Here is a 27,100-nt window from a genome sequence, read left to right on the forward strand (position 1 = left end):
TATCGTTGCCCCTAGAATATCTCCTCTACAGACCGTTTTTATTAGATAGATGGGCTAACGGTGAGCCTTAAAACTTTTGGGCCATATCCTGACGCTCCCTCTGCCTGTTTTCTTTCTGGATTTCTTTATTTCAGAGTGAGCTTCCTGCAGCTCCAAAAAAAAAAGAGTGAGCTTCCTCGTTAACGTTTGCACCGACACAAATCGTCAGCAGTTGGTGAGTCCACCTAAAATTATATGAGAATCGAGTGTATCTGTTAATTTGTGATGATGATGCGATTGGTGATGCTGATTTTCTTAATCATCTATCCCCGTTGATTGTCCTAGCTGTCTGAAAGCCTCAAGCTCCTTCGCACATGCCTGGACTGGATTCTTCTTCAGATATTCCGAACAGCACGCAAGCTTCCTGGACCGGACTGCTCCCAAAACGCACCTTAGATGAAGTCCACTCGAAAACTTCCACCAAGAAAGAACTCCGGAAGAAACTGGCCTCACAATTCCTCCTGCTCCTCATGGATTTGGGCCGCCCACAAGTAACCCATGGCCCATGGGCTTCACATGAGCTCCACGAGTACAGTATAGCTACTCAAATCAAAGCGTGAAAAAAGTTCCACGCTGTTAAGTGACACACTGACAAAGCACGAACCAACTGCGAAATGGTGAAAAGAAGGAAGGTCGATGGGACAACAGACGTGACAGAAAACTTGAGCACTCGCATCTGCACGAGAGTTGAGAGACGGCTTCACTTCACTCACAGGACCCGTAAAGCAAAGCCCAGTTGCAGTGCCGTCACCTCCTCACTGTGTTTGAGGCTTTGCCAGAGCCTGGAGAACACTTGGCTTCAAAGAATGAGCCTGGAGAGCATTGGAAAATGTAGCCGTGCTTCCACGACCTTTGACATCAAAAGCTGACCGGCCAAGGTTGAAACGGACAGGCAAGCTAGTCCAGTCCATCTCTGAAAAAGTGGACCAAACTTTGTTAACTACTTGAACACGAACATAGCCTGAAATTGTGGCTTTGGAAATAGCTCTTGTGGAGTACATGTGTGTTGTTCATGTGTTTTGTTTTGCTAAGCAGACATCCTACCTGAAGAAGCATTGTTAGAAAGGCTAAAGCTAGGCACTAAAACTTGTGTGCGGTGTACTAAAGCAGCTTTGGATCAGGATGCGCCCGTCCTGAAATCCGGCTTTGTTCTAATCAAATCGGAGGTGTAGTATCACAAAAGATGAACGGGCTGCTGCTGATCCGGTGAAGCTTCTGCTGCTTTTTCTTTGTCCTCGAAGATGGCCTCTGCTTCCAACAGAACAGACATAGGCCAACCTGTGAAGCAACGTCTTCGATTCAGATCTGCTAACACAACTACACAAGGCTAAAGGTGCATGATCGGCATGGTTGATCCGTTAATAGTGATGACACACGACATGAGGGAGGCCTTTTACTGGTCTTGACGAGGTAGATACGCCCTGTTTGGGACCACGGCCGGGAGAATCGCTTCTCAGACAAGCTGTATAAATATTGAAATAGCGCTTATTTGAGCTTCTGCATTTTAGTACAAATGGAGGTGGTCGGGGAAACGTGGCAAAAAAAATTTGCAAAAAAACATGCTATTTGACTTCTAGTTTCAGCTTATTTTGGTCATAAGCTGAATTTAAGTTGTTCCAAACAGAATCAAATAGAGTCATAATTAGCTGTACTTCTTAGTACCTGTCCAAGGATGGTAAAAAAAACTTAAATAATTTTACTGGTCTCGGAAAGGCAGTTTACTTAGATACCAATTTTTTTGGTAACTTCTAAGTTTTATAGCAGTACTTCTTGGTACTTGTCCAAGGATGGTAAAAAAAAAAACTTTTAACACAAGATATGAGAAATCATATTCACAATGACACATCTTTCTGATATGTTGTTCAGTAGATAAACTAGTCGAGTTGCTGTTAACGGATCTTAAAGTCGCAGAAACAATGGAACTGCTAATGTGTCCGTTCAGAACTGCTAGGGCCAAATCATTTGGACCATCGACCATGGCACCTCTGTGGGACTGTGGCTAGTAGAAAGCTGACACAAAACATTTAGATTCCCTCCATCTGGGTGCCTCGGTACACGCGAAGCAAATCGATGCAAATGCTGCATTTTCTGTTGAAAAAAAATCTGCGACGTCGCTCCTTGTCAAGATTATGTCGGATGGCACCGATTGGGTCCAAACAAAACAACGCGCACCAGAGTTTTACGCGACATCAGGTGATGGATGGCATGGCGCCGGCAGCAACCTTGCGAAAATGGCCAGATTCACGGTGCACCCTTGTATTCTCTGTACATATAATCTGCGGATATTTTCCTGCATTTCCTGACGCGGCACTGCACATCCGCACACGGATAAACAAAACAAGGGCACGCCTGCAGATGAGTGAAAACAATCACAAAAAAAGGCTAGATTTGTAGCCTTTTAGGAACTAGAAATATATGTAGGAGCTCAAAATAGGAAACTAACTAGCCACGGTGACCACTGATCAGGATGGGCAGAGGTGTGAGACGACCGTATGATTGCGGCAAACAAGATTAGCATGCGTTGGACCGTCATTATACAGGCAGTTGCGCGTCTTTTCACCACCGTGTACTCCATTTCTACGCTACTTCAAGACTACAAACCGTGCAGGATCGAGTGTGCATTGCCATCGATTGGCGGCAAGGCAGCACACGAGGGGACTGAAAGGGGAATGGCAATTGAATACAAGAGACAGGAGTTGGTGCTGTTACATTTGCCCTTGAAATGGAGACCAATCAATGAGCTGGCCCGGGCAAGGAAAGGCGCACCAAGTGTTGTTTTGGGAAAAGAAAATCAGGTATCAACTTCGGTATCAAAAGGGGGAGTTTGACACAGACTACCTCCACTTGACCCATGAGACTCACATAATTTATTTTTGAAAATTAATGAGACTCACATTCTGCTTCAGCTTTAGCACAAAAATAAAAATTACTATTTACTCCTGTGCGCAAGCTGACTGGCAGAGAAATACTGAAATAGATGCACGTACTACAGTCTGCAGCTGCCAATGCGACCGACTCATTCCACGTGCCGGAACAATCTCATGTGCTGATGTCGTGAACCCCGGCAGTCTGCGCTGCAAGTTGTGCAGACAAAATAGGAGAAAACATCTCGCAATTTCCCCGAACCGGCGTTATATTTTGCACCTGAGCTTGCATTATTTCGAAAAAAAAATACTTGCTCTTGCAGGATCAGAAACAGTTCGTGCTTCTGTGCAGCCACAACGCCGGATTTGTTTGTTCCGCGAACACGAAAACATTGCCAAATTCCGCACTGTCGAAATCAGCGACGGCCTACCGCAGCGGCAGGCGCAGCCGACGGTTACTCATTGCCTAGGCCACTAGGTTAGGGGGCGGCGTAGCACGCCAAAAGCGAGGCGAGGTGAAAACCCTGGCGGAATTCACCGTAGCATGTCCAGGTCGCGAGACATGGCAGCATCATCATGCGAGTCACCAATCGGGGCCGCGCGCGCGCGCGCGACTCCCGAGGCCGCAATAATTTGCCTGCGCCAAGCGGACGGGCCGCGGCAGCTGACTTCCTGTAGTCGCACCAGACTAGCAGTGGCGTCGTCTCAGCGGCTGCTTCCCGGCGTCTTCGCTTGCCACTTCTCCCGCTGATAGTAGTCTCCAATGCCACACCGTTTACCCATTTTAATTCCGTCCCACGGCTCCAGAATCAGGATGAGAAATGTTTAGATTTTGTTATTTTTTAATGAAGTTATATGGCAGCTGACAGCGTGGAGTACATCGAAAAACCTTTTATTTTTGGTAGACAAACACGCATGAAATGCGCCAAGACGGTGCAGGTCGTCTCGACCTCGCGGTCCTTGGTCAACAAAGGTTAAAAATAAAGCCCGACACGGTGCATGCCGTTGCCACCTGCGACGCCAGATTCATCACGTCATGCCATGGCCTGCAGCTGGGCCCTCCCTGCTCTGAGTAATGTGTTGACTGGTCGAGGTCCTGACAGGAGGTCCTGAATCTGATGGGAGTCGAGAGCAGATCAGGAGTGGTACTGGTACACTGCAGGAGCAAGTTGAAGCGGAGGGAGGAAGAAAGCCAGCTGCAGGACAAGCGCGGTGGTGGTGATCGGCGATCCGCTCCCAAGCATCCAATGCGCTTGTACTGCGGGGTTTGCTTGCAAGCAAGATCTCCATGTAAACAAACCTGTCGTCCTCGTACTGCTAATCCGGGAGCACTACAGAGATGAGGCCAAACAGTGTAGTTTCCAGCTCGGCTCCCCTCTTTTGGAGAGGTTCGCAGAGGCCGGTGCCAACCACAGATCGAGCTTTAGTACGAGGAATCAAAGGGTTCAGCTGTCAAATGCCGCGACCAAGAAATGGCAGTAACATGAAAGGCCATGAGACCTCGATCGACGATCATTACAGACTACAGAGCTAAAAACTTCTGCATTCAGAGGATAAAGATTCATCCAGGCAGCCGGAGGAGAGGACTAGGGCAGCGGCCTGGGTTGGGATCGTTTATGCTCCTATTTACAGAAATCTAAACCAGCTCTAGATGCAAGAGAGGTTAGTGATTTGGTGGACTGATTTATGACTGGGCTGGGGAAAATTAAACTCTAGTATAAACAGATTGGACTCGATTCAATTCTCTCTAGCACTGCTGCAGCTGCTAAAGTGCTAACTATTCCTCACACTTCCACTCTCCACATGACCTTCTCGCCGCGGCCGCCGGCACCGGCAGCGCCGGCATTGGCGCTGTGGGGGTAGTGGGCGTGAGCGCGCTCCACGGCGGCCACGCGCGACGGGTGCACGGCGCCGGCCCTGGCGCGCTCGCCGTGGGACTGGGACGGCAGCTCGCACGCCTCGCCTACGGAGCCGGACCGGATGTCGGCGGGCGGGATGAAGCAGTCGACGGACAGGCCGGGGACGTTGAAGGCCACCTCCTCGATGCTCCATGCCTCCTCCATCCGCGTCTTGGTGTGGCTCATGGCGGCCTCGCCGAACCGGAACAGGGTGACGGCGGAGCGGCCCGAGTGCGCGATCATGACGCCCTCCACGGGGCGGTAGTCCTCCAGGGCGGAGCTGATGGTGGTCTCCCAGTAGACGGCGTCCCCGCCAGCGTGCGGCTGGATGCGGGTCAGGTGCGAGTCCTCGATTTGCACGATCAGGCCCGTGCGCTGGCTGAAGTAGCCGAATAGGACATGGCGGATGATCTCCGCCGGGCCCTCGCTGCGGAGCTTCAGCGTCTGCGGGTCGGCGGTCAGCTTCAGGATGAAGCAGTCCTCGCCGTTCACCTTCTTCTCGCCCACGCACCGCGCCTCCGCGAACAGCCCCGCCGTGGTCAGCGGATCGAGGCCCTGCATTGCAAGTTGGAGAAGGAAATGGGGTCGTTGTGAGGTGATTTGTTCGAGGCGGATGAAGAGGAAGTGAGGTTTGGAAGAGATGGTGGGACCTGGAGGACGCGGCGAAGGGGGCGGACGGGGCCCTTGGCGGCGTGGGCGCCGAGCCATGGGGTGTGGCGCCAGACGAGGCGGCCGTTGGAGCCGGCGTGGACCTTGCTGCCGCCGACGGCGAGCTCGACGTACCACATGTCGGGGGCCATCTGCCAGAGCACGAAGCCGCCCTGCTCGACGGCTGCGGCGCCGCGGCCGGTGGGCCCGCGGTTCTTGACGACGCGCGTCGCCGTCTCGAACTCGGACGCCACCATCCGCACCTTGCCCATGGCGTACGCGTTTCGCACCGACTGCAGCAGCTTGTAGCCGCCCGACGCCGCCGTGTACTGGTGCAGGATGTACTGCGCGGACGACGACTCCTGCATTGCATTTCCTCTTCACTCATCAGGGCGGTGAGCCAAGAGGTGGTACCAGATGCACGGACACAGACCGCATCTCGTAGAAGCGAAGCAACAGCAAACTAATGGAAGAGGAGAATGCTAATGTTTCAGTGGAGCGTACAATGGGGGTTCCCTTGATGGAGAGGAGGGGCAGCGGCTCAGCCAGCTTGGACGGGATGGGCGCGAGCGGCGCGCCCATGACGCCGAGGAGGAGGCGGAGGTCGGACCGGCGGAAGGAGGCGCCCGATCCGCCGGGGCCGGCGGCAGCGGATGCCATGGACGGCGTGCGGGTAAGGTGGCCGCGCACCCAGTTCCCGAACCCCTCCCGGCGGCCGGAGTCCTCGGCGTCGGGGTCGCCAGCGGCGAGGCGCTCGGCGTCGGGCCCCTCGATGAGCGGCGCCAGCGCCTCCCCGCCGGGCCGCAGGCTGCCGGAGCGCGCGATGAGCTGCTCCCCGAGGTACTGCTGCAGCACCTTCTCCGGCGGCGGCTGCGGCGGCGCCGCCGACTTGCGCCGCCGCGGGATCAGCATCCTGGCCGGCGACGCGCTCCGCGGCGGCGCAGGGGACTTCCCCCTCGACCTCGCCGGCGACAGCCCCCGCACCACCTCCTCCTTCAGCGCCGCGAAGAACCCCTGCTTCCTCTCCTTCTCCATTTCCCGCAATGCCGCCGCCACCGCCTCCGCCGCCGCGGCAAAGAAGAGGAAGATGGCTAATATAGCAACACAGATCGAGTTTTGCTTCAAGCGGAGGGCACGGGGAGAAAGAGTGCGGCGAGGAGTGGAGTAGAAGAAGGGGGGAGTGGGTTGCCGCGCGCTTGTGTTGGGGTGAAAGGGGGGAGGGGAGGGGAGTGCGAGAGGTGGAAGGCGACGGGCGGAAATGGTAAAAGAAGGCAGGACAGAGGAAAAGATAAAGCCGGGGAGGGAGTGAGGGGGGAAACCGTTTGACGTGAGAGCGCAGGTGGTGGAAAGGAAAAGATCAAAAGAGGGCGAGGTGGGATGTCGGGAGGAGGAGAGAGAAGATCAGAAGAACACCTACGAGTTCCCGTGCTTTTCGTCGTGTCGATATACTGGACTGGACTTTGAACAATGGAGGCTGCCACTGTTTGTTCGAGAAAGAAAAAGGACTCGCATTTCGATCCGATGATGCTCTGGCTTTTGTTTTACATTTTACGTACACGGATTGGAGAAGGAAAAGGCTTGGGATTTGGAAAGGAGGGAGGAAGGGGCACGGTTGGATACAAAATCGGGGTGAATTTCCAGCTGGTATCGTCGAAATTTGCACATTGGGTTCCAGCTTGTGTTGTCCAAATTTGTGCCTCGCAAGTCGCGCGCTTGGAGGTTTAAGCTCCTGTGATCGAAATTTTCACCTCGGAAATCTCGCGACGGCAAGCTTCACGTAGTACATGCATGTGGTGCCAAAGATGAAGGGAGTAGGTGAATGCGATGGACATTTGATCTTTGGATTTTAGTTGCTGATGCAGTGATGCTGGTCACGGTAGTATGAACTTGCAGGATTTGTATCAATCTGTTAGGCCGTCACCATGATTTGGAGGCATTTATACGGCATACGCCGTACTACTCGCACTGTTTCCCAAGAGCAGGAGGTACTTGGCCACCGTTTTTTCAATATTGTTTGAACTAGAGATATCTAAGACGACCAGCACTTTTAGGGGTGTGTTTCCTGTCACATCAAATATTTAGATACTAATTAGAAGAATTTAAATATGAGTTAATTATAAAACTAATTGTATGGATGGAGGCTAATTCACGATACGAATCTATTAAATCTAATTAGTGCATAGAATCAAACTTTACTTGCTAAGTTTTTAAAATTTCGAACGGCTTTACCAACACCTTTCGCTCTCAAATCATGGCCTGATCGCCAGCTCGCCCCTCCGAAGGACCGAAACAGACCCGCGGCGGGCCCCTCCGGCCCGATCCACCGTGCAACTATCGCTTTCCGCGGCCCCACAGATAGCGACAGTGCCACCTCCCGCCCTCCGCCACTCCCCAACCCCAACACGGCGCCGAACCGAAGGCCGGGCGAACGGGGCGGGCGGGCGGGGGCCGAAGCGGCGACCCGAACCACGGCAACCCGCGCCGCGGCTCTGGTGGCGCCAACCAACGGGCAGCACAGCACGCAGCAGCAGTGCCCCCCGCACCCGCATCGGCCAAGATGCCAAAAGCGCCGCGCGGGCCACGTGCCCGAGGGTCCGCCGCGGCCGAGGCGTTCGGTTCCGGAGCCAGCGGCCTCGCCACAGCCCACCGCAGGAGGAGCGCCGCTGAGGCGCTGAGGCCGAGCGCGGCTGCCGTTACGCTGTCGCTCGCGCGCCGCGGGCACGTCCACGTGCTCTGGCCGCGCGGGCAGCGTCCCCTCCGGCCTCACCTCGCGGGGAGGGTGGCCTGGCCGGCTCGGCGCGGCATCAGCGGGTGGTGCTCGGCTGCTCGCGTCGCGTGGTGTGTGACCGCGTGATACCGCGACGCTGACGTGGGCGCGGGGGGCTTTGACCTGCCGTTAGGCTGTCGGCTGTCGCGCGCCGTTTGTCCTGCGCTGCCGCCGCAGGCCGCAGCGCCTTTGCCGGAGGCCTTGACCGGGGGTTCGGCGCGGCCGCCGCGCGGGGGCCGCGGCACGTGAGCGGCATCAAGATCGCGTCGCGCCCGGCGATCACGGGAGGCCGTCGCTGTTTGTTAATTGCGCCTGATTGTGTGTGATTTAAAGGCCTCGTAACAAACCGGCGGGTCAGGCTACCCCCCGGTTCGGCGACGACAGTGGCAGTTGGTGGCGATGAACATCGCGGCCGAACTCGCTGGGATGCTAGTGTTGTTGTTGTCTTGCTCGCTCCAGTTTTCAGGCAGCATGGAAATGTGAGCAGCCGAGGAGTACTACTACTACGTAAGCATCGTTTGTTTCCTTGTTCTCTTTTTGTGCGTGTTTGGCGTGTCATGTTCGCCGTGTGTCACGCGTGCCATGCGTGATTTGAGAGCCAGGAGCGGGACGATTTCTTCAGCTTCCGACGGTCGATAAAAATGCCCGCTCCTCAACAACACAGCTAAAGTTGGAGGAGGCCTCAAGAAGTTCCTACCAGTGACAGAAAAAAAACTGAATATTCTGAATTTTGGAAATGAAAGACAAGTTCCTTCCACAGATGAGGCCTTGATTGAACTGGAAAAAACTTGCAACACTTTCGCAACAAAAGTTCAAAAATGGAATCGAAAAAACAGTGGCTGCGTAATTGTAGATGGGCCTAAGCTTGAACCGCATGGCTATCCCAAGCCCACCCCCACAGAACAACTGAAGCTAGGGCCCAGGATGACATCCCTCCTAAGTCCATTACTGGCATGGATCACATCACGGCTTGAAACTCGATATGCCACGACGGCCCATACGACATCGTTGGCTGAGCCCTGGTGTAGCGGGGCAAAATTTCACGACGAAGAGGAGAGGACCGGAGCGACGGCGACCCACGCACCGCCCCGGAGGCGAACGCCCCGGCCATGCGCCCGGATCTGCCGCGTGACGTCGTGAGAGCATTGCTGCATTGGCCGCCGGACTTCGGCGAGGTGACCACGAACGCAGCTCTGCGGTAGCCTTTGGTCTTTGGAAGAGTTAGCGCTGATGAGCTCGAACTGTTGCCGGTGGAACAGCCAACAGCACCACGACGCCGGCGAGACACAAGATTTTGCGGACTAGGGCGGTGCCGCGCTCATGCCAGTCTCCCTTGCAGCGTTCAAGGGAACGGGATGCCGCTGCAAGGCTGCAAAGCATGGCTCAGAGCCTCAGACAGGCAGCTCAGCAGCTGGTACTGCGGCAGCTGAGCCCTGCAGTCTCTTTCTTCTTTATGCAGAGGCTTCCCGCTCCGGTCCAAAAGATCATTGACCGAACCACTGTTAAAAATAAAGTTATCATCGTATGTAACAGCGATCGTATATTATAAGACATATTGGTGTTGAGACTTTGGTTCGGTTGTTAGAGATAGGAATCTTGATGTAACAATATTCCAACCAAACCAAATATCTCCAATGCTCTAGGTTGTAATCTGTTGGGACTCTTTCCTTATATATTAACACGCAACCGTGGTGAGCTAAGATAGCTAACCACGTTCCATTATTTTATATGATATTCAGAGCTTCTTCTTCCACAACACATCTACTCGACAAGTTCATCCATGGCGTCATCTTCAGCTTCACCTTCGGCGTAACTTGGAACTCTTGTAGCTGAAAAGCTTACACGGGAGAAGACGTAGTCTTGTGGAAAGCTCAATTCCTACCTACTGTGCGTGGTGCTCAGCTTATGAGGATTCTAGATGGATCCATCAAAGAACCAATCGGTCTTCGGACATGCAGGTACGGGGAGCGTGTTATGGATGCCCCACTGATGAGGGAGAAGATCAGGAGGAGACATGGGACGGCAGCGCCAGGCGCCGAGGCAGAACGCACCGCTAGGTCGGACCGCAAGCTTTGTAGCATCCTCGTGTCGCCTTCCCTACAGCCTTGTTCCTCACTCCATCCTACCCCCATTTTCCACCCAAACCTAATCATCCGGCCCGCTCGAGACACCATGAAATCCAAAGAGATGAGAATTTTTAGAATGGGAGAAGGTGACTTTGGACATTCAACTGCTATAAATGATCGACAACACATGCTTGCTAGTAACTACCCTTTTGTTATATTATTGTCTTGTAATTTTCCATTACATTTCAGCACCATTAATTTTTGTTTCTTTCACACAGATGAGTGGTGGCAAACCTATGGCTGCAGCGCTCCAAATTTACAAAAGCTAGCCTTGCGTGTGTTAAGCCAAACTTGTAGTGCTTCAGGATGTGAGAGGAACTGGAGTTTGTTTGAGCATGTACATAACAAAAAGAGGAACAAACTTGAGCATCAGAGGCTAAATGATATTGTTTATGTTTATTGCAACTTGAGATTGCACCAAAGGTATCCTTTTATTTTGCTTCATTACATTCACTGCCTTGCTGTTCACTTTGTTTCTAGAAATAATACATGACTATATTCAATTTTTCCTACGTTAGGTCAAAAAAACTGTTACAAATTATGATCTAATCAGTCTGGATGAGATTCGAAAGGGAAATGAAGCATGGACAGTAGAAGATAATCCACCTCGTCTAAACTCGGAAGAGCTAAATGAATTTCGTGGTGAATTTGCTTCTTTGAGTATACAATGCAGTGATGGTAATGTCAAGTGTTCAAGATTATTTCTTTTCATCATACATGTTTGCCTAAGCTAGCATCTAACTATATAATGTTTTTCAGATTTAGAGCTAAATTTGGATGAGGTTGAGGCCGATGCCATGGAAGAAAATGAAGTAATGGCTGCTGATGATGAAAATATGTTTGATGATCTTGATATGGCATTGGATGAAGATTTGGAAGCAAGTTCGAGTGCTGCAGCTGAAGCTCAAGATTGGATGCCATTTTACTAGTTGAGTTATAAAAAAACCTGTTTGAACTTATCCCTGTTTGTATGTGTAGCACTTTGGCTGTGCATTTTACTGGTTGTTGAGTTGTCAAAAAACCTTTGTGAACTTGTCCCAGTTTGTGTGAACTTGTCAGCATGTAGTCTGTTGTGAACTTGCTATTTGAATTTGTGGTTTGCATGTCGAACATTTGAATAGTTGAACTTGGAATATTTGCTATTGTAGTTATATAATGGTCTATATGTATTAATTATGGTTGGTATATTAGACCAGTTCAAAGGTTTCTTTGGTCGGTTCACTTCTCCAATCCAAAGTTATCAAATCGGCAGTTCAACTAGTTTTTAACAGTTGGACCAGTAAACCATTAAACAGAAAGCCTCACCGGTTTGATGACCGGTCCGGTCCTAATAACTATGCCTGGAGTTGCAGTCGGAGCAAGGGTGCTGGCATTGACATTTGGTGGTGAAGATGCTGCCGACGCACTGGTGGTGGCTCCAAGAAGAGGCACCGGTTAGTGCCCGAGCTAGAGGCAGAAGGAGCTTCTCCAACCGAAGGCATCCTTGCTCAGCCGTGTATCGCCGTCTCGTGCTGAGGATTTGAGGAAGGAGCTAGGTCCTGGGTGGCGGCATCCGGAGTCGAGGATGGGATGGCGGAGTAGCGGACAAAGTGGCGGCCGCCAGCCAAAGAGGAAGGCGCGCGGAGCAGCGGGGGATTGGCGACTGCGGACTGCGGGCGGCGGGCGGGACTAGGGAGTGAGTGAGAGAGGGTTAGGGTTAGGTTTTCCAGTTTATATATGTGGGCCAAGGGAGGGGTCGAGCGGGGTATGAAGGATGGGTTGGGCTGTTGGAAGGTGGGATTTCTAATGGCCGGCTCATATACGGGAATAACGGACGGGAATTTCCCGGCTTAATATGGGAAACCGAGAAAATGGGTGGAAAACCCTCCTCGGATTTCAAACCGGATTTAGATTTTTTTTCATGTATTCCGACTGATTTCGGATTATACTCGAAAAATAGGTAACAGACGGTGGCGGTCGGTTGGGAATTTTCTCGTCCCGCTTTCATCCCCATTATTTTTACTGGACGCCGCTTGGAGCCACCGGCGCGGGAGTTACCTTTTGCGTGGATGGAAGCGCGCGAGTCCCTTCCCTCCCCTGGCTCTTGGACTTGGCTGTCGGGGACAGCGAGTTGCGGGCGAAGTGTGGAATGGATCGGGGTTCGCCTCGGGGTCTCGGTCGCCTGAGTCTGCGCGCACACACAATATTGAACTTGAATACACAAGTTACTCGTTATTGACGGATAATATTATCCGAAAAAATAACTTTATTAACTCCTAAATTAAATTCAAGAAAGTTCGAGCAGCTATTCCAAGTCAAGGACTTGAATATTTTTACTAGAAAAATTCTATCACAAGAAATCTAATTAGATTGACTACGCTCAGTTTGCGCAGCATTGTTTTATACTTAGTTAGGTCGAGATGTATTGTTTTTTCGGGAGGAAACTGTTTTGAATCTTTTGGATACTTTGGGTACCTTTGGTGTGGCTTCGTCCAATGGGACTCCGGCTCCTTACTGCAGTAACCTATACTGTGATGCACTGTAGCGCATAGCTAAACCGGACCTCAAGGTGCTACAGCCAACTGCACCAGGGGAGGAGCTGGCAGAGCTGGAAAAAATTGGCTCCCCCGCTCCGGCTCCACTGCGCTACAGTCGCGGAGCCGGAGCAGTAGGAAGCCATCCCAAAAAACCCTTTGATCCAAATCTGTCGTTGGGGGATGGATGTTGTAGTAGCTTCCGCAGCTAGCAGCATTTCCGAGCATAATATTTCCCGAGCCCAAACGGTCTACGAACACCACTAAGCATTCTGGCCCATGGGACTATTTTGTTAACAATCTGATCAAACGGTTCAGGATCCGCTGGACCCTATCCCCGCCCGTGCCCTCAAGTCGCCGCCTCGCCGGCACACACCAACCTCCGATCTACGTGCAGACCACACTACTGATACATGACGCCCACGCCATTCCTCCCCGCCACTTGGAACCCCTCCGTCCCTACTCCCAACTCCGCTGCCGTCTCTTGCTGCCTTTTGCTTCTCCGCCACGTCCAAGGGTCAAAACACCCTCCAAGACTCCGACCGATCAATGACGCGACGAGCGAACTCGAAGCCCGGAGCAGAGCGCGGTCGAATCGAATCCCGCAGATAAGCCGCCGGCCGGGTCTCGTGCCACCCCTAAGAGCAAGTTCAGAAGCTCCCTTAAAATTGCCCAAAAACCTTATTTAGGGGAAAAATAAAAAACTTACCTCCAATAGCTCCCCCATCCTTCCCGTAAAAATACGCAGACGCTAAAAATACCTCAGTCGCCCCACATATATGCAGGGATCCGGTCCTTCCTCAATCGCCCCCCGATTCTAGTGCACTGAACAAAAATCCTCCCTTTTTCCTCGCAACACATCGCCATTGCTCACCTCCCCTGGGCGCTGATGGGCAAGATGAATCCCCTCGCCAGCCGTTGGTTCGTCGCCGCCATCTCTGCGTATGGAAAAGTCATGACTCCACCATCATTGAATTCCGTGTGCATGATGAGCTCCGCCCCATCCAATGGCCACAGCTCCCCGTTCTTGCCGCCGTCGTTCGTCAAGTCGCCCACCTTGCGCCAATACAGCCATCTCGCACAAAACTGCCCACTTCTCGTCCTCTCGTTTGCTCAGAACATACTCGCCATGCGTGAAGTGTGGCGACGCGATCCAGCGACCCTGACCCACGCTGCCTGGCTCCAGGAGGCTCCACCATGGCTGCAGGCGTCATCCTCCACCCTCCAACAGCCACACATCCACCCTTGTCATCACCATCGGCTGGTGGCGCGTGACCAAGACGCCTAGCCGCCCGTGGACGTTCGTCAGCTGGCACCTGGCCTTCTCCGGCACCTGTAGAATCCGTAGGCACGGCGCGCGACGCTTTGAAGGACGCGACACACTCATCCTCTAGGTCCAGCACCATCACGCAGTCGGCGCGCGCGGTGAGCCAGTATGTCGAGCTGTCGACGGCGACAACGTCGTCGGAGTCGTGGTAGCTCGTGTCCGGGGCGAGCAATGGCAGCAGCACCTCTCGCCACTCCGACTTGCCCAGGGTGAACACCCGCACCACATCGATCGCCAACCGTTGGTTCATCGCCGGCGTCCTCACGGTCACATCCGTCACCACCAAGAACTTCGAGGCAGAGCTCGACGCCATCGCCGCCCTGCTGTAGAGGTACCCCATCATCGTCATCGACACCGAGCGGCGGCGGCGGGACGCCGGCCATTGGGCGGGAGGGTCCACGTGCTGACGTGGTCAGTTTTGAAGTATTGGGGAGTTTATTATTAGGGATATGCTGTGGTATGACATGGTTTTAGGAGAATAAATTTTTAGTAGAGTCCCCGATAGATAGTTTTGGGGGAGATTTTTTTAGACTCTTGGAGTAGCTCTGACTATAGATGGCCAAACGGGCAGCTCGACCCAGCCTACCACTGGCACGATTAGTCCCAGCACGTTTAGGTCTGCACAGTAATCGTGCCGGACCGTGCCGACCCACGTGCCGAAGGAGGAGCCCAGGCATAGCCCACAACCTTTTTAGGCGGGCCGTGCCGGCACGCTGGCCCAGCGGGCCTTAACGGCCTCGCCATGCTCGTGCTGGCCCGCCTCCACGAGTGCTGCAACAACTTTATCTCCTCCTCTCTCTTCTCTCCCCCTCTCCTCTCTCTCCCTTATCTCCTTCTCTCATTTCCGGACGGGCAAGCACATGGAGGCCGGGCTGTGGGCACTCCGGCGCGGCATGATGCGCGGAGGCCGAGGCACAGCTGCTAGGCACAATGCGGAGCTCGGGGCTTTAGTGGAGAAGGCCGGCGCGGAGCTCGAAGCCCAAGTGGAGAATTCCGACGCAGAGCTCGGGGCCCAGGCGACGAAGGCTGGCGACCTCTTCCTCGATCGGCTGGCGAGCGACGCGGCCGTAGCTCGGGGCCCCGGCGGAGAAGGCCGGTGCAGAGCTCAGGGCTCCGGCGGGAGAGGCAGCGGAGGGCATGGGGGAGGTGGTGGCAGGTGCGAGAAAGAGGCGGCGGGGGAGGCCATGGAGGGCGCGGGGGAGGCGGCAGCAGGCGCGAGGAAGAGGCGGCGGGAGAAGCCGTGGAGGGCGCAGGGGAGGCGGCGGTAGGCGCGAGGAAGAAGCGACGGGAGAGGAGGCGGGGGAGGCAGCGGAGGGCGCAGCGGAGGCAGCGACGGGCGCAAGGAAGAAGCTGCGGGGAAGGCGGCGGCGGAATGAGGACAGGAAGGTAGGGTTTGGGGTGGGGAGTTTTTATATGCGGGCCGAGCGGGCCTTAACAGGTCGGGCTGCCCACATAAACGTTACGGGCCAGCACGCGGCTGAGGCAGCGGCCGAGGCACGGCCTGTGTGGCATGGGTCGGGCCAGCACGAGCATGATGACCACCATGCCGGGTCGTGCTTGGACCGGGCCAAATTCCCGTGTTGTGGGCTGACCTACTGCCCCGACCGCTCCACCGGCACCTCTGACCGGTGCATCCGACCAGCGCAGTTGAAGATGCTGGTTCGACCGGTCCTCCGCCAACCTTCACCGGTCAGACTGGTTCTCCGTGGACCTCTTCCTGCTGCTGCTGTTTTCCTTTTTCCTGATCAGAGATCGGGTTGCATCGCCTTGCCGTCCTGTCGTCGCTTCACGTCGACACTCCTGAAGACGAGGTTGTTGTTGCGCCCTTCAGGCTGCTGTGGCAACGCTCGTGATCAAGCCATCCTCGTCGGCGACGCTGCCTTTTCAAGCGGTGGCGCCACCCATGCTGCTGGTGCTCGTCACGCTGGCTCTCGGTCCAAGTCCGCACCTATTGCCGCACGCTCACGGACACCGCCGCCGCCGCCGCTGAAGTAAGATGCAATTGCGCTCTTTAGCTGCACCATCTACCATCGCGTTCGGCTCATCGTCTTGCTGACCCTGTCGATAAGAAGCTGCTGCTTTTGTGTATTCAGACGCCTTCGCTGACGCTTCAGACCCGCACCCTCCTCCACGGCTTCGATCACGTCCATCTCGACCACGGCTACTTCGGCACTAAGGGGCTACCATCTTCTTGACAAGCCTCTTCGGCTCCCATTCCAGTCACAACATCTGTGACGCATCAATGGTTGAGACTGCGGGGGGATGTCATCTTTTTGGCTTATTCTCTAGTCTCATCGTCTACGCGCTCCGGTTGTGACTGCGGGGGGATGTTAGAGTATATTAGGCAACTCCGGATATGGTTAGTTTAGGATTGATTGTAAGCCCAGGATAACCTTCCTTATCTCTAGAAGAGGCTATTTGCCCTCCAAGCCATGTACTCCTATATAATCAGCCCAAGGGACTCAAGTAATATATCCCATGCATTATACGCAATCCCTATTGCTTTGAAGGACATCTGGTGTCATGTCCTAATGCCCATGCGTGATGCTGCTCGTGCTGCTTGCCTTTCTCATGCCTTTCTACGTTCCTGGAGATGTCATCCCAACCTCACCTTGATTTGGGCACTGCTCAAGTGGAATATCGACAGGATTCTGAGAAACCACTCGGGCATTGGCTTGAAGACATTGGAGCTTAATTTAGGAAATGAAGACAGTACCTTTCCTTATATTGACAGTTAGCTCCAGGTTGCTGTTAGACCAGGGATTGAAAAGCTTAACCTTTACCTATATAAAAAGTACAACTTCCCATGCTCGCTTTTTTCTGATGGTGTTAGAAACTCAATTCGGGATCTTCAACTTGACACTTGTGTTTTTCGTCCCACATCTGAACTTGGTCCCTTGAGAAGACTTACAAGCCTGAATCTGAGTTCGGTTCGTATTACGGGTGATGAATTAGAGTGCCTTCTTTCCAACTCCCTTGCTTTGGAGCAGTTGGAGCTCTATAGTTGCAAGGAGGTCATTTTTCTGAACATACCTTGTGTGCTGCAGCAGCTCAACCGCCTGACTGTTCTTGATTGCTATAGGTTGCAGACAGTAGAGTGCAAAGCTCCAAATATCTCAATTATTGACTTTTCCGGAGATAATATAAAACTTTCATTTGGACAACTGTTGAAAATGAAGGAATTGGACATGCACCAGTCAGATGCGGTGTGTTATGCTTGTGCTGAGCTTCCGTCCATTATGCCAAATCTTGAGACTCTTTTAATTGGTTCAGGTATTGAGGTATTCTCTTAGGACTTTACTGCAGCAATACATAGTCATACCCGGTGTGTGATCTTTCCAAACATGACATATTTATTGTGCAGGTGGTTAATGCACCAATTACCAAATTCCTCTACCTCAAGCATCTAACCATTCTGATTTCGGAAAGGACTTTCTCCCCACCATATAATTATTTTTCTCTGGTTTATTTCTTTGATGCGTCTCCTTCCTTGGAGACTTTTTTCTTGGATGTAAGGCACTGTTCGTCCTATCCTTCGAAGGTATCTGGCCACTTTGTTAGGTCCATGATCTAATTTACTTTTCATCATCAGGTGCCTCATGAAGATGTGAAGCATGAATCAGTTTTTGGAGCTTCCTCACATTTGGGGGAGCTGCCTGAACAACAACACAACTGCCTCAAGATTGTGGAGATCATAGGGTTTAGCTCTGCAAAGAGCTTGGTTGAGCTAACATGTTGCATTGTCAAGAACGCAGTCTCACTTGAGTGTCTTACATTGGACACTCTTCGTATCTCTGGGGAAGCTAATAAAACTTGCTGGCCCATTAGCAATGATGAGCTCAAGGAAGCGTCTAGAGCGGTCGTGGCCATAAGAATGTATATTGAACACAGAGTTGCGCCTACATCTAAGCTGACTGTTCTGGAGCCTTGTACACGGTGTCATTCCCGTTGATGATGGTACTACAGATCAAATTGCAGCCCGTAAGATGCTGATAATATCTGGAGGCTGGTAGATGGCATAAGTTATTGCGATGGCGCCATGTGTGATCCTTTTAGTGTAATTGGATAAGTATGCTGAATGTACTTTATATTGTCACTATAAGTTAGATTGATATCGTAAGTTATTGTAATTGCACCATTTGTGAAAGGAGGACATGGCCTCCCGTCCTGTTTTACTGTGTCTAATCTCTTGTTATTTGGCATGTTTCACCTCTTGTTCTTGCAAAATTTCATACTTCTTGGTTTTGTGGCATGCTACTCTGTTGAATTTAGATGATCCTGCTAGGTTCGTAGAGTTCCTTCTTCTTCCTTTGCAGTAGATGTGTGTAGAGTGTATCATCTTGTTGGAATATTATTATTAACAATGCTTCCTCCATCAAAGAAAAAGACTGCTACTCTGTTATGGATCAGCTGGCAAGCTGGTACTGTGGCAGCAGCCCTGCAGGCTGCAATGCACTCTTTCCCTTTTTTTTGAATGATACTCTCCTTTTCCTTTTGTTTTCTGAAAGGGTACTCCCCTTTTCCCTTTAGACAGAGGCACAGCTCGCAAGAGAGCCATTGCGAGGAAGAGCTCACGACGGAAAATTGCTACAGCTTACGCCACGTGTCTGAAGAAAAAGCACCCATCGCCAACAGAGCATTGACCGGGCTACGACCAACTCCATCTCTACCATGACCACAACCTGCTATTAACTAGGCTGTTCCTCGCTCTTGTCATCCATCTCTTCTTCAGAGCTTCTAGCACACCAGTAGTCTGGGCCCGGGAGCAGTAGAGCAAGCGCGCGGTTCTGGGGCAGACTCGATCGAGAGCGAGATGGATGGTACAGTATGATTGCTTGCTTGTAGTTGTAGATGTTCTTGCCTGGCTCATGTGATGTTTCTTGTTTCGTATTCATTTTCTGAGATTTCTAGTGCCTGAAACGTTCAGCCTATCTTCCGGTTCGTGTTTCTTGGGTTTTTTTTTTCAATTTCCCGAACAAGTCTCTTTCTGCTGTTCTGCCATCCAGGCCTGATTCTTCCCCCTTGGTACAAGAGTATTGGAGTGGAATGAAGGGGATTGGATCTAAAATGAACTAATTTCCCCTCCAATTCCTTCCATTCGACTTCAATCCATTAGTATCCAAACAGGCCCTTGTTATGATCTTGTCTTATAAAAACGATCTTGTTTCAGGAGAGAAATATGATGTTGCTGCCGCTGGAGCGGAATGGAGAAGGGAGGAAGTTGAAGTTGTCGGTTTTCTTCGCACACCCAAATCGTCTTGAATCTTGATAGCTTCCTTTTGTCTACTTGGCTTGAGGAGGAGGACATCGCGTCGAGCAGAGGAATTCAAGAGTTTACAAGCATCGATGCGTCATGGCTCGAGTGTTATCTGCCGTAATCTGTTTCTGTTTTTGAGATTGTCTTCAAGTTGGAAGTTGAGTAGGTAATACTAGTAATAGCAGAAGTGGCCTTTCGCGATGGCCGTGGTGAACTATCTTTTGCCTAGCGTTGTAACATCTCCGTGGATCGAGTCATCGAGGGTGACCATCTGGTCTAATGCTGCTACTATTAGAACTTGGAGAAAAAAAAAATGTCTTTTGGTTTGGATCCTGGAAACAACTTGGCCTTGTCTCTTTTGGTGAACAATTTGGTTTGAGTTGGTCAGCTGGCTTCGTCACTTCCTGTGTTCACAAGTGCTCATACCTCAATTTCTTGTTTCCGCTGGTTGACAAATCAGAAGATCCATGGGCCACGCTGATCGCTTTGTGTCCATTTTGCGGGCCCAACAGGCCTGCTCGGTGGGCTGAAGCCTATCGTGACATCTTCTATCTAGGGCTTCTTGCAAAGTGACTACCCATCTACTGTAGCTTTCACGTGTGGTGAGAGTAGTGCAATTTCCGTTCATCTCCTAGGCACAAACGTCCACAACCCGCCGCCCCTGTCACTCACAAGTCACACCTCTTTGCTTCTGCACATCAAAAATGTCCGTAGAGGACATGCACGGGACCTAGGAAGAAAAGGTAGTGCGGCACATGAGGTAGGCCCACAGGCGCAGCGTGCGTTTTGGCGTTCATGGCCGTCCAGACCCTCAAAGATTCCTGCGTAGCTACAGTACTTTAAGACGACGCCGAAAGGGCCTGGAGGCTGGTGGCGGTGCATCGAAACTAGGGGCTGTAAAAAAAAGCTCGAAGCTCGCGAGCTACTCGAACTCGGCTCGCTAAGAGCTCGATTCGAGCTCGGCTCGACTAATTTTCACGCTGAGCTCGAGCCTTCGACGAGCTTGTAAAGCCAACAGCCGGTAAATGTCAGGATGTTTGATACTAGGTGCTAAGTGTCACATTGGATGTTCGGATGCTAATTAGTAGGACTAAATATGAGCTTATTATAAAACTAATTGCACAGATGGAGTCTAATTCGCGAGATGAATCTATTAAGCCTAATTAGTCCATGATTTGACAATGTGGTGCTACAGTAACCATTTGTTAATGATGGATTAATTAGGCTTAATAGATTCATCTCGCGAATTAGTATAGGAGTTCTGCAGTTAGTTTTATAATTAGCTCATGTTTAGTCCTACTAATTAGCGTCCGAACATCCGATGTAACCTTCCTAAAGTTTAGCACCTCGTATCCAAACACCCCCTAATTAGCATCCAAACATCTGATGTGACAGGTGCTAAACTTTAACATGGGATATCCAAACACCTCGTAAATCATGTCGGCCCATATAAAAAGCATGCCCAAGAATTACCACCCCACGTGACCTATGCCTATTCAACCTGCCATCTTGCATTAGGCCTTGTTTAGTTGGCCAATTTGGGAGGTGCCAAATTACTGTTACAGCACTGTAGCACACTGTAGCGTTTCGTTTGTATTTGTGAATTATTGTCCAAATATTGACTAATTAGGCTCAAAAGATTCGTCTCGTAAAGTACAACAAAACTGTGCAATTACTTTTTAATTTCATCTACATTTAGTACTCCATGCATGTACCGCAAGTTTGATGTGATGGGGAATCTTCTTTTTGCATAGTGTCAAAGTTGGAAGTTGGGAGTAACTAAACATGGCCTTAATTCCATGCCCGCCTGACCCCACTAAGCCACCACGTAGCCACCAGAGCTTGCATCAGTTTTGATTTTGCTTCAGCCAGCTCGGATCGAGCCGAGCTCGAGCCTCACTAGAGGCTCGGTCAGCATCTCAGGCTCGCTCGAGATCAGCTCGATACGAAACCGAGCTCGAGCTTGAGGTTGCAGGCTCGCTCAAGCTCAACTCATTTATAGCCCTAACTGAAACCCCACGGGCCGCGGGTAATATATCGGATCCATCCGCGGGTGCATCCTCCTCGCCACTTCAATCCACTCGCTAGCTAGTCTACCAGTGTAGTGTTGCAGCGAGATCTCGACGAGCAAGACAAGAGAAGATGAAGGGGATCCCTATGGCTCTCCTGCTCCTCACCCTGGTCGCGGTTGCCTCCTTCCAGGACATTGCCGCCGTGGCTGCAGGTAAGACACCCAAGACCCGACCCAGCCAGTCACCGAGCAAGCTTGCAGGGCAAGATAGATTGGCATCGGTGTATTCATAACCCCCGCGCGCGCTTTGCATTGCCTGCAGGGAGCGCCCCGGTCCCGAACGAGGTGTGCGACGCCAAGTGCCGAAGCCCGTGCTCACTGAAAAAGGCCGGGCGGTGCATGGGGCTGTGCATGATGCGCTGCACCGACTGCCAGGGCTGCGTGCCGTCGGGGCCCTACGCCAGCAAGGACGAGTGCCCCTGCTACAAGGACAAGAAGTCACCCAATCGGCTGCCGTGGGACACAATTTGGTCCCCGCATGGCCGCGAACACCATCGGCACAACCGTGACAGTACGGGGAACACGGGCACGCGGATGGCATCGGACCGACCACTCAGCCGTTGTCGTTCACGCGGGTGGAGCCCTGGTGGTGTTTTTTTTTAATAATTAGTAGGAGCACTACCATATCATTTAAGAAGAGGAAGCAAAATCATGGATTACATAGTTGTGAATTATGATTACATAAAAACTACTAGAACTCGAACACAAAAATACAAAAGAAAGTCTAATCATGTGGACCAAACAACTCTGTCCTGCCACACGCCCAGGTTGTGAATTGTGATTACATAAAAACTACTAGAATTCGAACACAGAAATACAAAAGAAAGTCTAATCATGTGGACCAAACAACTCTGCCCTGCCACACGCTCGGGCTCTCAAAGCCATCTCTTCCTTGATGAGGCCTGCCACCCTTTGCGGTTGCTCACTGACTCCTTCAAAAATCCGTATGTTGCGCTCCTTCCAAATGTTCTATCCTGTGTACATCATAACTGTAGCCTTGGTTCGCTCTAGTTGAGTTAGGGAGTGTGATAGTGTTGTTGGGCGTGTTGTGGTACACCAGATTATATTTGCCTCTGCTGCATTGAAGTGCCTGTAAGATGGCCAGAAATCTCCAGTCGGTCATCCTGTAAGTAGGATCGAAATTGGTCTCAGATTGAACATGGCTGCCGAATATTCTGCTGGAACCAAGTTAAGGAATGGAGGAGTGGTTAGGTGCTAAGCTGTCAGCTGTGCGCCTCTGGTTTTGTGACGCATGAGTACATGATCATGGGGCACTGTCCTCGGCATAGCTGCATAAATCCGTATCTTGTGTCCTCGCTTTTACCTTCAAGTTTCAGGTCCGGCGAACCAACCAATCTACTACATCGGGATACCCCGCGGTAGGTTGCTGGGTATAAAATACCGACATCTGGCGCGCCAAGTAGAGGTGATCGTCGAGATTATCGGGCGAGCTTGAAGGACCTCATCAAGATCAATCTACTCTACAATACAAGAACGTTGTTCTCCCATCCAATCGACGACTCGGTGTGCAACTGTGTCGGAGTCCAAGGCGAGGTCGCCAAACAGGCTAATTCCGAGCTAGCATATGTTCTTGCCGAATTGGAATTCAAAATAGAGTGCGGAGTGGAGCAATTCACCTGCCGCTGATCGTCTCCAAGCATCAAGATCAAGATGGAATAGAATTGGACGGCGTCAAGACGGAACCCTACAGGGAATCGATTTCCTTAGTCGAGTCCGAAATGGAAACCGGCTTTGTTGATCGGAGACGGAAAAGCACACCAAGCATCAAAATAAAGAAACAGTTGCCGTTGTTTCCTCTGGTGCTAGAAATCAATGGTGTATTCAGCTATACGCACGCCACAAAAGCTACCAGAAGGACTTCAGCTTGCGTGGTAACACCAACAAATCATTGACGATGCGATCAACTACTTCTGAAAGAGGAAGACGTCTACGCCGGCTCGCTAACAACTACTTCAACTACTCATCTCGACTAGAAAACTAGTCGAGGGCGGGCCTCATACTGTCGACAACTAGTCGGAATCAACTCCGACTAGTCGGCTTCATCAACAACCATCGTGGCTTCATCAACAATCGTTCATGAATCAAACTAAGTCACTTTTTTAATAATTTTTTTTCTCTGACTTATTTTCAACATAGTTGGCCAATACACCGACTACCTATCTGTGTACGTCACTCGACGGAAATTATCCTCCAGAGCTACACTTCGCCGATTACTCTTGGGGCATGTTGACCGATAGCCATAGGCTTAGTACACTAAATTACGGAGGCTATCGCCACAAGTTTGGTGCACTGAGTTCCAAAAGCTCCACCACAGGCTTGGTACACCAAATTAGGAGGCTTTGCCACGAAGTTTGGTGCATCGAGTGTTGGAGGCTCACAACAGCTACACCCTAGTGAGGTATAAATCCTATGCGCGGCAAACACGCGCTTTCCTCGTCAAAAGGCAGAGAAGTCTCAATGACTACTTTATGCACAACCGTGCATTCTTTTTGTCGCAATGCCGACTACTTATTTTAAATGTCTTCTCTTAGTAGTTTTTAATCTACTTGAGCAGAACATACCTCAATTCGTGAAAGCCTCGGATCTTCTATCATGCCTAAATGCTAGAACGCGAAACAAAGATCTCCGTAGCAGCAATGCTAGTACACGTACATGAGATAAAGATCTCACTGTAAAAACTCTACCTAAATTAAGTGCTTTAAATATAAACTAGTGGTTAAGCACTAAGTTAAAGAAGTGAAATGACCATTTTAACCCTAAGAAGCTCTTTTTGAAGTTGGAAATAAAACTTGGAATTTTATATGCAAACTTAAAATTCTGCCCAAATAAGAGTTGTAAAACTTTTAGTTTCAAACAACTTTTATTAAAGGAACTTTGACTAATTTAGTGTGGGAGGAAGTCAAAAACAACAATCAAAACCGAAGTACTAAAGAACCCTATAAACCTTCTAAGTCCTGGAATTCAAGTTTTCCTCCAAACTTGCAAGCTGTTATCGCACGATTTCATATCTAAACTCAAGTCAAACTCTTAATAAAAGTTGTAGTCCCTCGAGTGTGTTCCAACTTTGTTACACTGAACCAGGTCCAAATCGGGCCAGAACCTGTTCAAAATATTGGTCAAAGTGAGGTAAAACAGTCAACTCAGCCCCTGAGCCCCACAACGCTAAGTCTGAAAAACTGCTCAGAGTGCACCTCTTGGCGAGGGCGTTCCTCCAAATTTTTGAACTAAACTTAAGAAATACCCTAAATAGAAGCTGAAGTCCTCAGTTTGGAGAGCAACTCCTCTAATAACACTTCGGTCTAATTCAACTTGGAAGCTTCCCTAAAATCGACTCAAACATAGCTAAGTTCCTAAAATTCCACCTGTCCGGCCAAAATTGGCTAAGTCTGGATTTCCAGATTTTTGGCAAACTTTGGCACGAGATATCTCCAAATCCTTTCACAATCTAAACCAGCGTCTTAAACCAAGTTTGAACTACATCCAGAGTTGAACAAGTTTGTTAAAAGAGTTTGGGAAGTTGTGTTGCAAAATCTTGAGATAGGATCTCCCAAAGCTGGTCGGGCTTGCTGCCCGAAGGGGGCCTCGACGCCCGCGCGCCGCGGGCCGCGTGGCCACCGGCCACCGGCAGCTTGCCGGCGCCCTATCACCGGCGAGACAGTGACAGGGTGAGGGCCACGGCGCCCAACCCGCGCCTGCGACAGGACGGGGCGAACGCCGGGCTAGCCAACCGCCGGCCGCGCGCGTGTCCTTTTCCCCCTGCCGCGGCTCTGCTCCACCAACCGCACTCCGCCCGTCCGCCGGAGAAGCCGCCACGCCGACGACGTCCCGTGCCTCCGCCCGCTCGCCCAACCCCCACGGTAGCCCTCCGCTTCGCCCGCCCGACAGACCGGAAGCCTCAGACACGCATCGCCCAGGGCCAATCACCGCCGGAGACCACCCGGAGCTCCGCCTCCTCTGCCCAATGGCGCCGCTTGCCAATGGCCGCCTCGCCCGTGCACCCGCCGCTCCCGGCCTTATCCTTCCTCCACCGGAGTCCCGCCTCGACCCTCCGCTCCACCGCTGCCCTATAAAAGGGTCCCCCTTACCGGCAACGCCACCCTTTGCCACCGCCCACAATCGTGCCACCGCTTCCTCCTCTACGCCGCCGCTAAGCTTCCGTGGAGCTCACCCCTCCGTGCCACCCCGTACTCCGGCGACTTCGCCGCCCGCTTCGCCACCCATCCGCGCACGTCTCCGAGCAGCCCGTGGCCTCCCCGACGCCGCCGGTGCGTCGGAACGCCGCCTGCACCGCCGCCAGCCAAGCTCTGTCGCCGCCGCCGCGTTCTGATCCCCGCCGGCCATCTCCGTCATCCCAACCACGCCAAACCGAGCTCAGGTGAGCCCCCGCACCCTCCGTCCACTTGTCACCCCATCCTCGCCGGCGAACCGCTGGGGATTTCCTCGCCGCCGCCGCGCGCCCCGGGGACTACGTTTCATCTTCCCCGTTCTTTCCAAGGGCCTGGGCGCAAAACTCAGGGACCCCAGCGTAGTTAAACCATATAGTCTAGCTTGCAAGTTTACCACGGCTTTTCTTTTAAATAATAGGCAGAAATATGGTTGAACTTTGTAAATGCCCAGTAAATCATAGGAAAATCATAAAAATGCCAAACCACTTTTGTTAGGATCCTTGCTCTGCCTGGTTCCTAAGAAAATTAAGTTTGCTCATGTTACTGTTGTAAATAATATCCTATGCTTTTAATCATGTTGTAGGCCTTTTAAATCCTAATAAATAGAAGAAAAGTGGGAAAACTGTGAAATCAACTTTGTGATGCTTGTTTTTATGTTTAGAAGCTCAGAAAAACGGTTAGGGCTCTGGTCTAGCACTTTAAGTCAGTGTTTTGACTTCAAATTGGGAATCTAAGTATAAATCTTCCTTTTTACATAAGTTTTGATCCAGAGCTCAGAAAAATGTGAAACTAGTTGGGTTAATTTTGTTTTGTTGTGAAGTTTGCAGGAAAAATATAAATTGTTGTGCAAATCAGAAAGAAAAACACCTTCCTTGCTAAGCATGTTTAATTAAAAAAGGAAATAGAGTAAATAGTGAACCTTCTCCAAAAACTATGAAAAATTTACCAAAGCTCCTGTAACATACAATTAACAAACTGGTTAAGTTTCACCCTCTGTTGTATAGTAACTTTGAAGATAGAAAAAGTTAAGCTCATTTTACCTTTAATAATAAAATGCATGTAACTTCTTTTTCAGTCATCCTTTGGCCCCCAAACTTTTACAGTAACCTAGTGATGGCTTAAGTGAGGTGCTGTAATTTTATCAGTGCCTTTAACTATGCTTTGGATATAAAGTCATTTTGGTTAATTAATCAACCTAAAGGAATAAAAGGAAAGCACAAATTTTAATACGATAAATAAGTGGAAATTGAAAGAGGTACATAAAAACATTCAGAAGTAAGTAACTATTCTAACGCACCCAAACCACCCAAACACGACCTTTCACTCTCTTTATGCAACTCTAAGTGCAAGAAAACTATATATGTACACAATCGCCCTTCAACTCGAACTCAAGTTTAAAACGA

At 51.1% G+C, this 27,100-nt stretch overlaps 4 protein-coding genes and 1 long non-coding RNA gene across 5 annotated transcripts; 4 read left to right on the top strand and 1 right to left on the bottom strand.

The window, feature by feature from the left end:
* Window positions 1-4,347: 4,347 nt before the first annotated feature.
* Window positions 4,348-6,760, bottom strand: LOC101785452. Its single transcript, XM_004958131.3, has 3 exons — window positions 5,954-6,760; window positions 5,452-5,811; window positions 4,348-5,356 (listed from the first exon to the last, which is right to left on the bottom strand). The coding sequence occupies exons 1-3, from the start codon at window positions 6,482-6,484 to the stop codon at window positions 4,688-4,690; spliced, it is 1,560 nt and encodes a 519-aa protein (XP_004958188.1). The 5' UTR covers window positions 6,485-6,760; the 3' UTR covers window positions 4,348-4,687.
* Window positions 6,761-15,042: 8,282 nt separating this feature from the next.
* Window positions 15,043-15,450, top strand: LOC101767281 (cold shock domain-containing protein 4-like). Its single transcript, XM_004959746.1, has one exon. It carries the CDS (start codon window positions 15,043-15,045, stop codon window positions 15,448-15,450), a length of 408 nt encoding a protein of 135 aa, XP_004959803.1.
* Window positions 15,451-16,997: 1,547 nt separating this feature from the next.
* LOC101785857 lies at window positions 16,998-18,178 on the top strand. The gene is made up of 4 exons (XM_022824706.1): window positions 16,998-17,112; window positions 17,265-17,463; window positions 17,547-17,693; window positions 17,775-18,178. Exons 2-4 carry the CDS (start codon window positions 17,356-17,358, stop codon window positions 18,132-18,134), a joined length of 615 nt encoding a protein of 204 aa, XP_022680441.1. The 5' UTR covers window positions 16,998-17,112; window positions 17,265-17,355; the 3' UTR covers window positions 18,135-18,178.
* A 663-nt stretch (window positions 18,179-18,841) lies between these two features.
* Window positions 18,842-19,808, top strand: LOC111256482. The gene is made up of 2 exons (XR_002676586.1): window positions 18,842-19,002; window positions 19,353-19,808. It is a non-coding gene; the product is annotated as an uncharacterized LOC111256482 (long non-coding RNA).
* A 1,773-nt stretch (window positions 19,809-21,581) lies between these two features.
* Window positions 21,582-22,113, top strand: LOC101767680 (snakin-1). The gene is made up of 2 exons (XM_004959747.1): window positions 21,582-21,663; window positions 21,773-22,113. The coding sequence occupies exons 1-2, from the start codon at window positions 21,582-21,584 to the stop codon at window positions 22,111-22,113; spliced, it is 423 nt and encodes a 140-aa protein (XP_004959804.1).
* Window positions 22,114-27,100: the final 4,987 nt, after the last annotated feature.

This window comes from Setaria italica, chromosome II (assembly GCF_000263155.2).
Source record: "Setaria italica strain Yugu1 chromosome II, Setaria_italica_v2.0, whole genome shotgun sequence".
Lineage (NCBI taxonomy): Eukaryota > Viridiplantae > Streptophyta > Magnoliopsida > Poales > Poaceae > Setaria > Setaria italica.

Coding starts and splice junctions, on each gene's coding strand:
- LOC101785857 (XM_022824706.1), top strand. CDS start 17,356: ATGAAGGAATTGGACATGCACCAGTCAGATGCGGTGTGTTATGCTTGT. Junction 17,464..17,546: donor TAATTGGTTCAGGTATTGAG/GTATTCTCTTAG, acceptor TTTATTGTGCAG/GTGGTTAATGCACCAATTAC. Junction 17,694..17,774: donor TGGAGACTTTTTTCTTGGAT/GTAAGGCACTGT, acceptor TTTCATCATCAG/GTGCCTCATGAAGATGTGAA.
- LOC101767680 (XM_004959747.1), top strand. CDS start 21,582: ATGAAGGGGATCCCTATGGCTCTCCTGCTCCTCACCCTGGTCGCGGTT. Junction 21,664..21,772: donor CATTGCCGCCGTGGCTGCAG/GTAAGACACCCA, acceptor CATTGCCTGCAG/GGAGCGCCCCGGTCCCGAAC.
- LOC101785452 (XM_004958131.3), bottom strand. CDS start 6,484: ATGGAGAAGGAGAGGAAGCAGGGGTTCTTCGCGGCGCTGAAGGAGGAG. Junction 5,812..5,953: donor CCATCAAGGGAACCCCCATT/GTACGCTCCACT, acceptor AATGCAATGCAG/GAGTCGTCGTCCGCGCAGTA. Junction 5,357..5,451: donor CCCTTCGCCGCGTCCTCCAG/GTCCCACCATCT, acceptor CTTGCAATGCAG/GGCCTCGATCCGCTGACCAC.
- LOC101767281 (XM_004959746.1), top strand. CDS start 15,043: ATGGAGGCCGGGCTGTGGGCACTCCGGCGCGGCATGATGCGCGGAGGC.